The 12,196-nt window shown below is 49.3% G+C and overlaps 1 protein-coding gene across 2 annotated transcripts in view; it reads left to right on the top strand.

The window, feature by feature from the left end:
* Window positions 1-12,196, top strand: part of PTEN (phosphatase and tensin homolog) — a 72,655-nt gene that overhangs the window by 57,064 nt on the left and 3,395 nt on the right. The window contains exons 8-9 of one of the 2 annotated variants that reach the window (XM_058840681.1): window positions 8,629-8,705; window positions 11,639-11,822. The exons of the other annotated variant lie outside the window; for it this stretch is intronic. Coding sequence (XP_058696664.1) covers window positions 8,629-8,705; window positions 11,639-11,807 — 246 coding nt within the window. The 3' untranslated portion in view covers window positions 11,808-11,822. Of the gene's footprint in view, window positions 1-8,628; window positions 8,706-11,638; window positions 11,823-12,196 lie in introns of those variants that run through there. 2 annotated transcript variants of the gene reach the window in all.

Below are 12,196 nucleotides of genomic sequence, written 5' to 3'. Positions count from 1 at the left end.
ACTGACTGGAACTGAGTGTTTTCAGTTGAAAGGGTCCTACAATGAGTATTGAAATTGAGTATTTTAAGCTCTCTGAAAATTTCACTGAAAGTCTCCTCTCCACCAACCACCAAACATGGTTTCCAAATTGTATATAATTTTATTCACTATTATATATAGAATATATATATATATAGATACTATTATAGGTAACTTGTATTGCATACAGTCAGGTGAAATACTGTGTATATTCTAACAGAAAGTCAAAAATGCTGGTTTTACCTTGGTAAAAATGTCACTGTTGGTGACTGTGCTTAGTGAAAGATCGTGCTCCAAACAGCATCACATTTTTGTCAGGAGGCATTTTCTCTTTAAAACAATAATAAAAAATAATTAAAATTTCTCTGTGGAGAGCAGCCACCCTTTCTCACAGAGCACGCTGCAGAAACAAGCTCATCACTTCTGATTTCACCCCGCAGAGTGGGAGGCAGAGGGATCCCAAACACTTTCCCACTTTGCGGGACATCGGAGCAGCTCTGGGATGTCTCTGCTGTCTGTGAGACGTCTCCTGACCAATGTTATTTGTCTGAATTCCCAGGAATGCTGCTGCTTGTTCTTCAGAGCGGAAAAATGTTCTATTTTTGGCCTGACAACCTTTTTTCTTTTTTTTTTTCCTTTTTTTTTTTTTCTTTTCTGGGAATAAAATGATTCAAACAAAGCATGGCAAGGGTTTGTTTAGGTTTGAGTGGTGTGGGATGGGGCTGGAGCAAGGCAGAGCTTCAGGCAGGGACAGGAGGAATCTATTACTGCTCTCCTTGCAGTTTAAGTGGATGGTGATGGGGATCCTGGCGTGTCAGAGTGGAGGCAGACGTGGATATGTGGGAAAATGTCTCTTGGAGCAGGGAAAAAAAAAAGATCAAAACAAACGGGTAAATAAACACAGGAGCATATGTCTCAAGACTGGGGGGAAAAAAATGAGATTGGATCAAAACTCAGCATCATTCCAGAGCTTGAGGTGGCCCTGGGAGAACAAAGGCAAGGAATTGTGGCTGCCCCTGGATCCCTGGAAGTGTCCAAGGCCAGGCTGGACAGGGCTTGGAGCAGCCTGGGATAGTGGAAGGTGTCTCTGCCCATGACAGGGGGTGGAATTTTGGGTCTTTAGGGTGCATTCCAACCCACGCCATCCTGGGATTCTGCCACTCTAATTGGTCCAAACCTCAAATTGCTTTAAGCTTCACAGGTAAAATGGGGTTGGAATCCGAGGTAACGTTACTGGGAAGGACCAGACCGGACCATCCTTTAGGAGGTGATGGCTTAGGGAAGGATTTGACCGATCTGGTGTTTTGCTGCTTTCCTCCCATGATATGTGATAGACAAAGCCTTTCTCTACCCACTTTTTAAGCAAAAGCAGCAACGGGAAGATCTCAAGCGCGTTTGGAGTCGGCGGTGAAGGAGCGCCAAGCTGCCCTCCTCCAGAAACTGCCCCGCGCGAGCTCTGCCTTGAGAACTCTCAGAAATACTTTGAAGTAGGGCTGAAGCAGGAAGTTAATTAGAGCTGCTTTGATATCTTCCAGCGTGTTTTAACAGCTGCTTTGGAGGCAGCATGGTTTAGCTCATGCTCCTGAAAGTCCAAGCTGCCCCTACCAAAATTCCTCCCTGTGTCATGGCATGGCTGCTTTTTTTGTACTTCCCTGAGAGCTCAAACTCACTTTCACGGGGACTTGGGCAAATGAAACGGCCAAACCTTATTGACTGTGGCTTGTAAAATTCTTTTTTAAGTAGTAACCATAATAATATTAAAAACAATAAAAATCCCTTGATGCTGGGGTGTTGCAGCCACTCTGAAATTTCCCCGTTTCTCACTTCTGTTTTCAGTTGTCTTTCTCCCAACTCCTCCAGCAGGCTAACATTTTCCACGGCTTGTTCACATCTAAATTACTTCCCAGGATATTTTAAAATGAAATCATTGCAGTGAAGAGGTTCAAGCTGTCTCTTCTTGGTGGGGAACCTCTATAAAACCCAAAAGCAGAGGTTTTGACCCCATTGGTCCACCCTCTTGGGGGAGAATGCTCAGCTGAACTCTTTTGCTGTGGTGATTAATGGCTGACTGGCAATTTGCTGCTCTGTCACGGAAAATAAATGGCTCTTCCAAAGTTTTTCCTCAGTGCAGCTGTAACCTCTATCCTCCTTTCTTGTCTTTTGGTTGATCTTCATTCTTATGACTCGATTCTTGTGTTGTTTGTCACCATTTTAAAAAAAAAAAAATCATAAAATCATATGATCACGGAATGGTTTGGGTTGGAAGGTTGGGTTACAGCTTGTCCTATTCCACCTCCTGCCATGGGCATGGACACCTTCCACTGTCCCAGGTTGCTTCCCTTGATCCTAGCCCACGTTAAACAAGGCCACTGTCTGGGTATGGATTTTAAAAGAAAAATGAAATTTTTTTGATGGCTGTAGAAAGCAAAACAAATAAAGCAAATATAAAGAAGGGGGTTTCTTGCTTCCCACCTCTTTCAGCTCAGTGCACTGTACCTAAAATTGGCAAAATACACATCTGTGGGTCACACCATGAAAGCCATGACTTTCTCCATCATGGAAGAGTGGGAAATATCCCGGCTTTCCCATTGCTCCTTACTCTTCCTCTTTGGGCTTTGTGGGAGCTTTTAGGGAAATGTCCTGGTGGGTCCAGGCTGAGCCTGGGGCAGGCCAGCAGAGGCCATGGAATTTTGGCTCTCTGCTGGAGTTTGCCCAGTTACCAGTGGCAGGAGGCCCTGGGTTCACAGGGGCTCACGGGACCGAGGTGTGTCCCCATCCTTGGGGTGAGTTTCATCCTGAGGCAAGGCTGGAGGCACCTCCCGAGCCTCTCTCTTTCCCACTTGGATCAGCACCGCCCCTGCTCACCCCTGGCCCTGGGCCTGCCTTCTGCAGCCACTGGAGCAACATCTGCTGTGCCCATCAGTGCCTCTCCCCTCCTGGCCTCCAGCCCACGCCGTGGCTGCCGTGGATTAAGGACAATTTCCCGACCTGGAAGCACAGGCTGGATGGGGCAGAGCACGGAGGGGGTGGGGGATGTGTGAATGCACAGCACGGAATCACAGCCCTGGCAGGAGTCTGGGGAACTCTTTGCTCCCTCTGAATTTGGGATTACCTTCTGAGTAGAACTCACTGAATGCCCCTGCACCTCTGATCCCCCAAATCCAGTTCTCACCGTACTTTCTTCCCATTTTGCTCCAGCAGCCGTTAGCACCTGAAGTCACTCAGGGATGACTTAACTCCCCTGGAGCCACTTCAGTGACGCACAAATCCCCCCTGGAGGAGCCAGGATCCCCCTGCCTGGCTGCTGGATGCAAAGCCCAGCTATTCCTGGAGCCATAAATCCTGGCACCTCGTTTGTGGCGGGCCAAAGCCGGGCCGTGGGACTGGCGTTAATTACATGGGGGAAATGAAGTGATCCTGAGCCATCGCCTGCATCGGGTGCAGGAACCAAAGGCGTCATCAGGAGGAGGGTTTGGGCAGGAATGCTGTGTCCTTCTGGTGAAGGGTTGCTCTTGGAACTGATGCTTCTTTCAGGGCCGAAAATCAATGCTGCTCTTCCAAGTGTCCCTGGAACCTGCTGTGGATGGCTCTGGATGGGCTCCAGCCAAGGCACTGCAGGGTTGGGGGGGAAACAGGCAGGAAGATGAAAGCCTTGGAGCTGATCACCTCGTGGAAGTCAGCACTGCTGCTTCTGCAGTCTTCAAACCTGCTCTTTATTAGCATCAATTATGAACTCTCTTTGTTGTGCTATTTGTATTTTGCAGGAATCTTCACTGGTTTGTCCTGCCATAGAAAACCAAGCTCTGTCAGAATTTGTGAAACACTTGTCTTCCTGAAAAGAAAAAGAAATTGTTAAAGTCTAACTGTGGTTGTTTTTCACATAAACCATCCCTGGCACCTTCAAAAATATTTTTTCACCCAGTGCCACAGATCCGTGACCCCTTAAATCTCTAGAAAACCAGTTATGTTCAGATGGTTTTTAAATTATCAAGGAATTTTGGCACGTCCCCTGTGAGGGAAGAGAACAAGAAGGAGTAATCTGGTGAAGTGTCCAGTGCATGTGGCTTAGAATCAGAGGATAATTTAGGTCAGAAGAACCTGCTGGGGGTCTCTGGCCCAACTTTACCCCACGCCATGCCAGCTGTGGAGCTGCATGGTGCCAGAGCTGCAAGCCTGTGCTTTCCAGTGGCATTATTGGGATCAGGTGGGATGGCTTTCCTGGGATGTCCGACTCAGAATTCAAAGCCCTGCCTAGAAAGGTGCTTGGCCTCCAGGATTCTGCTTCTTGCAAATAAGGTCTGTCACCAAACCACTGAAAATGTGGAGAGGGAAGGGAGAAAATTCTCTCCAGTGCCTGCAGGTCAATGTCCTTCCAGGAAAATAAAAAAAAGGGAATAATGGAGTTTGGCTCATGCATGAGAACAAACATGAAACCTCCCTGACTGCCTCAATTGCCATCTGCTGGAGAGGGAGAGGGGAGAGCCTGTTTACCATGGCAGGCTCCAGGGTGATGCAGGCTGTCAGAATTATAAAATATTCTTGGAATTGCTAAATGTTATAGACAGTAATTCCACCTCGGAAAGTCTCCCGGTGCAAATGAAATCCATTAAACAAGGGCTCGGCACCAAATGAATCTGGGCATCGCTGTAGGAATTAGCTGCTCTTTGGTCCCAGTTCGTGGGGAATTGCTCAAGGACGTTTCAGTGGATGTTCCAAGGCCTGGTCAGGAAGGCAGTGCTGGCAGAAAAAGCTGGGTTGGTGTGGAGGGGAAGACAAGAGGGTTTGAATTCCCTTCAAAGTGGAAACCACAGCAAGCCTTGAAACGGGAGATGGAAATAGAAACAGGGAGCACTGGATGTCCGTGGGGTTAGACCTGAGGAGAGAAACTGCATGGGGATACTGGGAAAAAATCCTTCCCTGGGAGGGTGGGCAGGCCCTGGCACAGGGTGCCCAGAGCAGCTGTGGCTGCCCCTGGATCCCTGGAAGTGCCCAAGGCCAGGCTGGAAGGGGCTTGGAGCAGCCTGGGACAGTGGAAGGTGTCCCTGCCCAGGGTAGGGGGTGGCACTGGATGGGCTTTAAGGTCCCTTCCCACCCAGGCTATTCTGTGGGATAAATTGACCAGGAAGGTGTTGGAGGTTCTTGAAGTCAGAAAAAGACTCTCCTGTGGGGGGGCAAACACTGAAATGCCCTCCCATGTCACTCCTTGAATGGAAAACAGCCAAAATAACGCCTTTGGCTTCTGGATAAGGAGCTCCTGGCAGCTTTGAGGGAGGCTGAGGAGCTTTGAGAGAGGGATGGTGGCAGCTCCCAGAGAGGCTGCAGGAAGACAACTCAAGATGCAGGCTGGTCTAAGACCTGGCAGCAATGAGGGGAAATATTAATCCCACAGGGTGGGAAATCCCAGCAAAACACCTAGTTCAGCCCTTCCTGCTCGGGACTGGCAGGTTTTAAACACTGAATCTCGTGCAGATGAGATGTTTGGCACCTCTCAAGGTTTTATTTCCGTCCTTCAAGGCAGACTGAATGTGACACATCTAAATGTGTGCGAGGCATGCATTAACAGGCCTGAACTTGGCTGCTGGGTCTGGCCATCCCTCAAATAGAAAATAGCCCCAGGATGGGATTCCCACAGCCAGGGTCTGCTCTGGGCTGTCTTGGGCGTGCACTCTTTTTTATTAAAACACAAAAAAGTATTAAAATTGTTGATGGTATCAGCTGTTCTAGGGAGGGGGGAAAGCCTTGATGGCATGGCTGCCATGTTCTTACGGATTTTTTTTTTTTTTTGTGCTGCTGAGCTTTTCCCAGTGCTGGTCCCAGTCCCAGAGTGAAGAAGCAGAAGTGCTGCTTGGTCACAGTGCTGGGGTTGTGCCCAGCCCAGCCTCACAGGTCCTCAGCCATCCTGTGGCACAACTCATGGTGGTTGTTGCTGCTTCTATTTTACCTCACTTTGGCAAAAACTCCTCTGGAAATCGAGAGGAAAAGAAAAAGGGAAAAAAGCTTGATGGAAGTGGTCGTGTAAATAAGAGGTTGCCTGTGAAAGAAATTAAGATAGCGCTGAGAAAAGGTGAATAACTGGGGATTTGGGCAGGTGCTGCTGAAGCTGCTGTGTTTGTCGGCTGCCAGTGCCATGGAGCTGAGTAAGAGCCTTGGGAGCGAGCCAACCAGATGCTAGTCCTAAAATAAAAAGGAAAAATTATTAAAAAAAAAGAAAGAAAAAAGGAAAAGGCACACCAGGATCCAACATCTGCTGATGGCCACGGCTGCACCAGGGCTGGGAGGAAGGCACAGGCTGCAGCTTCTGCTGCCACAGGCACCTCCTTGGTTGGAAAACCCCTGGAGAAACCTCTCACGTGGCAAAACTTGGTGTCCAGCCACCTCCTGCCACCTGCTGCCTGTCTCAGTCCCCCTGGGGCTGTGAATCAGGTCTGGGCTGGGAAAAGGGAAAAGCCCTGGTGGTGGGATGGGTGCCCTCAGCTGAACTTCCACGTGGGGTTTGTTTAGGCCACATCCCACCCTCACACCAGGTTTAAATGGACACTGGATGGGCCTTTTTGGGAAGGCTGAGACCTTGTTGAGTGTTCAGAGGGCAAAAAAAAAGCAGGATCTGCCATGACATCAGCCTGGGTAAAGTTTGATGATGGGAAAGACTGGGGAGGGAGGCTCCCTTGGAGGTCCCTAACCTTGCATCTCCAGCAGGTTGCTCACATCCAGGTGAGTCCTGGCATCCCTGAGGATGGAGATCCTCCTCTGCTTGGAAACCCATCCAAGGGATGCCCCCTCTCCACACACAGGGAAAATCCCTCTTCTCCACTCAGTGCTTAATGCTCCCAGGTAACAACAAATCAAGAAGCACCACTGTCAACACTCCAATTTGTGGTTTATATTCCACAAAGAGCTTAAAATTCCTGCTCGGATCTGTTCTCCCTTTGAGAAACCCAATCTGGCCCGTGGAGTGACAGAGCATGACCTTGTTGAACCGTGATTCCCCACCAGCAGCCAAACCACTAATGATGGACATGTGGTTATTTTTGGATGGGGAGCTCCTGTTACTTGGTTTGTTGTCGCTTTTTCTTGAGTGAATTTGGCCATGGAGATCTGTGAGGGTTTCTTTTTTTACTGGATTTGATAACAGGGACCAAATTGAGGCACTCAAACTTCAGTGTGGTTTGATACTCGAACCAACACACTGAAATATTTCCTCTCAGAGGGAATTTAGGGCAAAGTAAGGGTTAGTGTTTCAAATACAGCGGTGATAGGGGATGAAAAATCATGAAGAGCGACAAGCACGCAGAAAAATCACAAAATATTCAGGAAATTTATAGTAAATCATAGGCTGGCTGCAGAATTATTTCCCTGCTGGCTAGAATCTAAAGGTTTATCTCTGGTTTTGGCCCTGAGGGTGCAGACTGGACTTTCTCTCCAGGAAGCTAGCAGGTCTAAATTCCACTGAGATGCTCCCAAAATTTTTCTTTATAGGGAAAGCTGATTCCATTTCTCACAGGCAGGCTGTGGTGATGTAGACCCAGGGAAAAGGTGGCAAAGAAGGAATATGCTCATATGACAAACTTCAGACATGGGACCCACACGGGAAGTGTTGTAAGGGAAAAAAGGGATGGGGAGCAATTTTCAGGATGGGTTTAAATTTTCAGGTAACAGTCACGGTGTTTTGAAAGGGACATAAGGAAATCCTCCCTGCTACACCCATTTCTCCTCCACAAAACTCAAGGAACCTGTAGGTGCCTTTTTTTCCCCCCTTTGCCATGCCTTACAGAGGTGCTTGCAGGCGTTTGTGCACAGCTGTGGAGTCGAGATGCCTCGTGGGCTGACTGCAAGCACGGAGCTTTGAATGACTGATTTTATTTAGAAAGTTTCAAATCCACTTACTTTCCAACTGTGCTGGTTGTGCTCATTTATTAACTTCCTTCTCCACCTCATTTACTGCCTGTCAGATGTTCACACCCAGGAAATGTGCGCTTGCATAACTGAAACTTTTGTAACTTCAATGTTCAGTGGTAGCTTAAGCTTCCAGTTATAATTTCTTTTCAGAAGAGGTGTGTTTTGCAGCCTCGGCCATGTGTGCAAACCTGTAGTAACAGCGTGCTGTTAACTCCTAGGCTGAGTAAAACAGACTCACTCTCTTCCTCCAACAGGCTCTGAAAAACAGCTCTGTGTGGCACAGGAATTTTCTGGTGTGGTTTTTTTTCTGGGGAGGGAGGCAAGGCAAACAAAGCCTTTTGATCAAAAATATGAAGAAATGACAGGTTTTGTTCCTCATGCAGGTTTGATTCTTGAATTCACTTGTTTCATTTGTCTAAACTCCACAGGGAAGTACCTGTGGTAGGCAAGTGCTCCCTTCAATTTCACTTACTGAGGCAAAAAAAAAACAATAAAGAAAACATTAACTCAATGTTTTTAAGAATTCTCAGGGAATTCTCTTGCCCATCATTCCAGTGTGAGGGTATGGAGGGTGCAAGTACAGTGAAAACAACCCCCCAGCTTTGCCTGTGCAGACATCAAGATGTGGAGGAGCCTCATCTGAACATGCTGAGACAAACCTCCCTAACTGGGGAGACCCTAATTTTGAGGTATTTTTTTATTGTGAGTCTGCAGGGTCAGGGGGCTTCGCTTCCACCTCTTGGTGAACACAGACACAGACCTGGAGACCCCGAGCTGTCCACGGGGAGAAGGTGGGTACAGACCCCAAGGTCTCATGCAGAGACCAAGGGGATTTTTGTCTACCCCCTTTGGGTAGAAGATGCCACAGCTGCTCTGGTTCTCTGCCAGGAGCAGACTCTGATGATGGGAAGGTTGCCCAAGTCCGTCCTGGAGCTCCCAGGCTGAAATTTGCTGCTGCCTGGCCAGGTTGGATTAAGGAATTGTAGGGGGAAGGTGTTGTTTGCCTGTGGAGTCAGGGAAAGAAGGAAAGCCTGCTGTCCAGGCCAGCTGTGGGAGCTGCAGAGAGCCACCAGGCAGGACAACTTCAGCTCCAGGCTGAGCATGGGGAGAATCTTCAAATGGAAACCTGATGTTGCCTTGTCTTGGGCAGTGCATGGAGAGAGAGAGAGGGGCTGCTGGATGCTGGCACCAGCTGCTCCAAGTGTGGTCTCCTACTGAATCCTCCCTAATCCAGAGAGCAGAGCAGATGCTCCACCGTGGACCTAGCCCGTTTTTGGGGACAGCTACAGCTCTTGCATACTATAAGAGCAAATTGATTACCAGATTAAACACGTGTTAGAGCATGCAATTCTTTCTTTTTGCTTGATTGCAATCTCAGAAGAATAGATGGCCACAAAGATACAGGTTAAGCTGGTGAGGTAGCAGGGTGTGGAGGTGGGTGCACTGATGAGAGAGTTGCATGGACTTCACTGTGTTTAACAGTTGTACTAAATTTGCAGTAATTTATCACAGATGTGGTGCCTGGGCAGGCCCTGGCACAGGGTGCCCAGAGCAGCTGTGGCTGCCCCTGGATCCCTGGAAGTGTCCAAGGCCAGGTTGGACTTTGAGGCTTGGAGCAGCCTGGGAACAGTGGAAGGTGTCCCTGCCCATGGCAGAGGTGGGACTGGATGAATTTAAGTTCCCTCCCAACACAAACCATTCGGGATTTCCATGGTTCAGCATCACTGCTTTGCTTGGAGAGAAGTGTGGGTGTTGCCTGCTCACTTCACATGCTGAAGACCTAATCTGAAACCACAAACCAGAATTTGTGCCCTGGCCAAAGAAATGTGGCTGAGATGTTCAGGGCGCAGCGCTGCCGCATTTGACGCACGACGGGCAAACGCCACAACGAGAAAAACCACAAAGGTTCAGGGGTGGGATCAGAAACACCATTTATAACCTGGGCAGGGTGAAAAGGGATTAATTTCTGCTAGTAGGTCAGGGAAAAGTGTGCTCCAAGCCTGCCAGGTGACCAGTGACAAAGCAATAAGTGGCTTCCCAAGGAGAAGGTTCAGAGCCAGGTGGGATTGAGGGCGCTTTGCAGAGGACAGCAGAACCTAAGGGATTGTGAAGTGGGGCCACAAGCTTGGAAGTGAAACTGCAAGTAGGATCAGCAGCCAAAAGGTTTTGGGAACTTTCCCTGTGGTGATCAGAGGCCTCGCAATGTGAAAATCCTGCAAAGGGAAATGTCTCTACCAGGGGTCATTTTACCTTGCCAAGCCCAGTAATTTAAAGGCAGCCACAGGCTTCAAGAGGGGGGATCTCAGTCTGAGAAGAAGAGACCCCAGAGAGAAGATATCCCACACCAAGTACTAAACTGAAGGTGAAAAATCTGGGTTCAGATCCAGGGGCTGAATAATAGGGGGAATTTAAGTCTCATCCCAGAAGACTGCTGCTTGTTCCTACCGGCTTCTGAGAAAAGCTTCAGTTTTAATGAATAAAATTTTTTCCAGGAACAACATTTTGTTGTGAAAAATTCCTTAAAAGTACCTGAAATCATAAACTTTTTAAGGAAAAGCATAAATTATTTCCAGCAGGGTGGGACTTCTTACTAGAATTCAGTGGGATGTTTTGGTGTGAGAGTTTGTTAGCCTGGGGCCATTCTCAATCCTCACAGTCTCCTGGGCACTTGTTTTGCAGATGGGCTGCTCTGCTGCTGCCTTCTCTGGAGGTTTATGAACTGCTCTTATCCTTTTCATCAGGAGTGTTTCATAAATAACCCTTGTGATCCCCCAGTTCTCGTATTTTCATCTCTTTTTTTTCTTTTTTTTTTTTCCTGTGGGGAGAGAAAATGGTTGTTCCCTCCAGAGAAATCCCAACTCTGGCTGATGTTATCTTGCATTTCCCCCTTGTAGTTTCTCAAGCTCATTTTGTGGTCCTGAGCAAGTGTCTGTCAGGGCATCTGGGGTTTGGTATAGCACACACATCCCCTTCTTCTGAGCTGAGCTAACATGGAACCATGGAATCCCAGTCTGGTTTGGGTTGGAAAGGACCTTAAAGCCCATCCAGTGTCACCCCTGCCATGGGCAGGGACACCTTCCACTGTCCCAGGCTGATCCAAACCCTGAAGTCCAACCTGGCCTTGGACACTTCCAGGGATCCAGGGGCAGCCACAGCTGCTCTGGGCACCCTGTGCCAGGGCCTGCCCACCCTCCCAGGGAACAATTCCTTCCCAATATCCCATCTAACCATGCTGAAGCTGGAGGGTTTGGAGCACAGGTGTGATGGGGAGCAGAAGAGAGAGCTGGGAAAGGGGCTCAGCCTGGAGCAAAGGAGGCTCAGGGGAACCTTCTGGCTCTGCACAACTCCCTGACAGGAGGGGACAGCCAGGGGGGGTCGGGCTCTGCTGCCAGGGAACAGGGACAGGACAAGGGGAAACGGCCTCAAGCTGTGCCAGGGGAGGCTCAGGTTGGACACCAGGAGGAATTTCTCCATGGCAAGGGAGCTCAGGCCTTGGCAGGGGCTGCCCAGGGAGCTTTGGAGTCCCCATGTCTGGAGGTGTCCAGGGAAGGGCTGGACGTGGCACTCAGTGCTCTGGGCTGGGGACAAGGTGGGGATCAGGCACAGCTTGGGCTCCATGGGCTGGAGGGATTTTCCAGCCTCAGTGATCCTGGGATTTATAATTTGGTACACTTGTTAATTTCTACCTTCCCAAATCCCTCCTTTTGTTTTTGTTGGATGGAAGTTTGGGGAGGGTTCCTTTCTCGGTGCTCCCTGGTGTCTGGAGCGGGAGGAACAGCCCTTGCAGCAGCTGCCAAGGGAAGGAGATGCGCGGCCCGGGGAACACGGTGTCCTCCCTGCAGCACAGAGCCCGGCTCTGCTGCAGCTTGCTTCAGGTGGCTACATGTGTGTAGGTGCCACGAGTGACTCACAGATGACTGCAGAGCTAAAGACTCCTTGCATGGGGTTGATCTGAGGTGAGGAGAGAGGGAGGAAGGAGAAATATCGCATGACTCTGGGCTGGTTCTTCGAGGGCGCTGGAGAAGTCACTTGCCTGTGGAATTCCCTCAGACAAAGAAGGGTGCAGCAGATTATTCCCAGAGGTTCCTCAGTTCTCAGCAACCAGGGACAGGACCCAGGGAAGGGCTGGAGCTGTGCCAGGCCAGGCTCAGGCTGGAGATCAGGGAAAGGCTCTTCCCCCAGAGGTGCTGGCACTGCCCAGGCTCCCCAGGGAATGGGCACGGCCTGAGGCTGCCAGAGCTCCAGGAGCGTTTGGACAGCGCTGCCAGGGATGCACAGGCTG

The sequence above is a fragment of the Poecile atricapillus genome, chromosome 6, assembly GCF_030490865.1.
Source record: "Poecile atricapillus isolate bPoeAtr1 chromosome 6, bPoeAtr1.hap1, whole genome shotgun sequence".
Classification (NCBI taxonomy): Eukaryota; Metazoa; Chordata; class Aves; order Passeriformes; family Paridae; genus Poecile; species Poecile atricapillus.
This window is presented reverse-complemented; position numbering and strand designations above follow the sequence as displayed.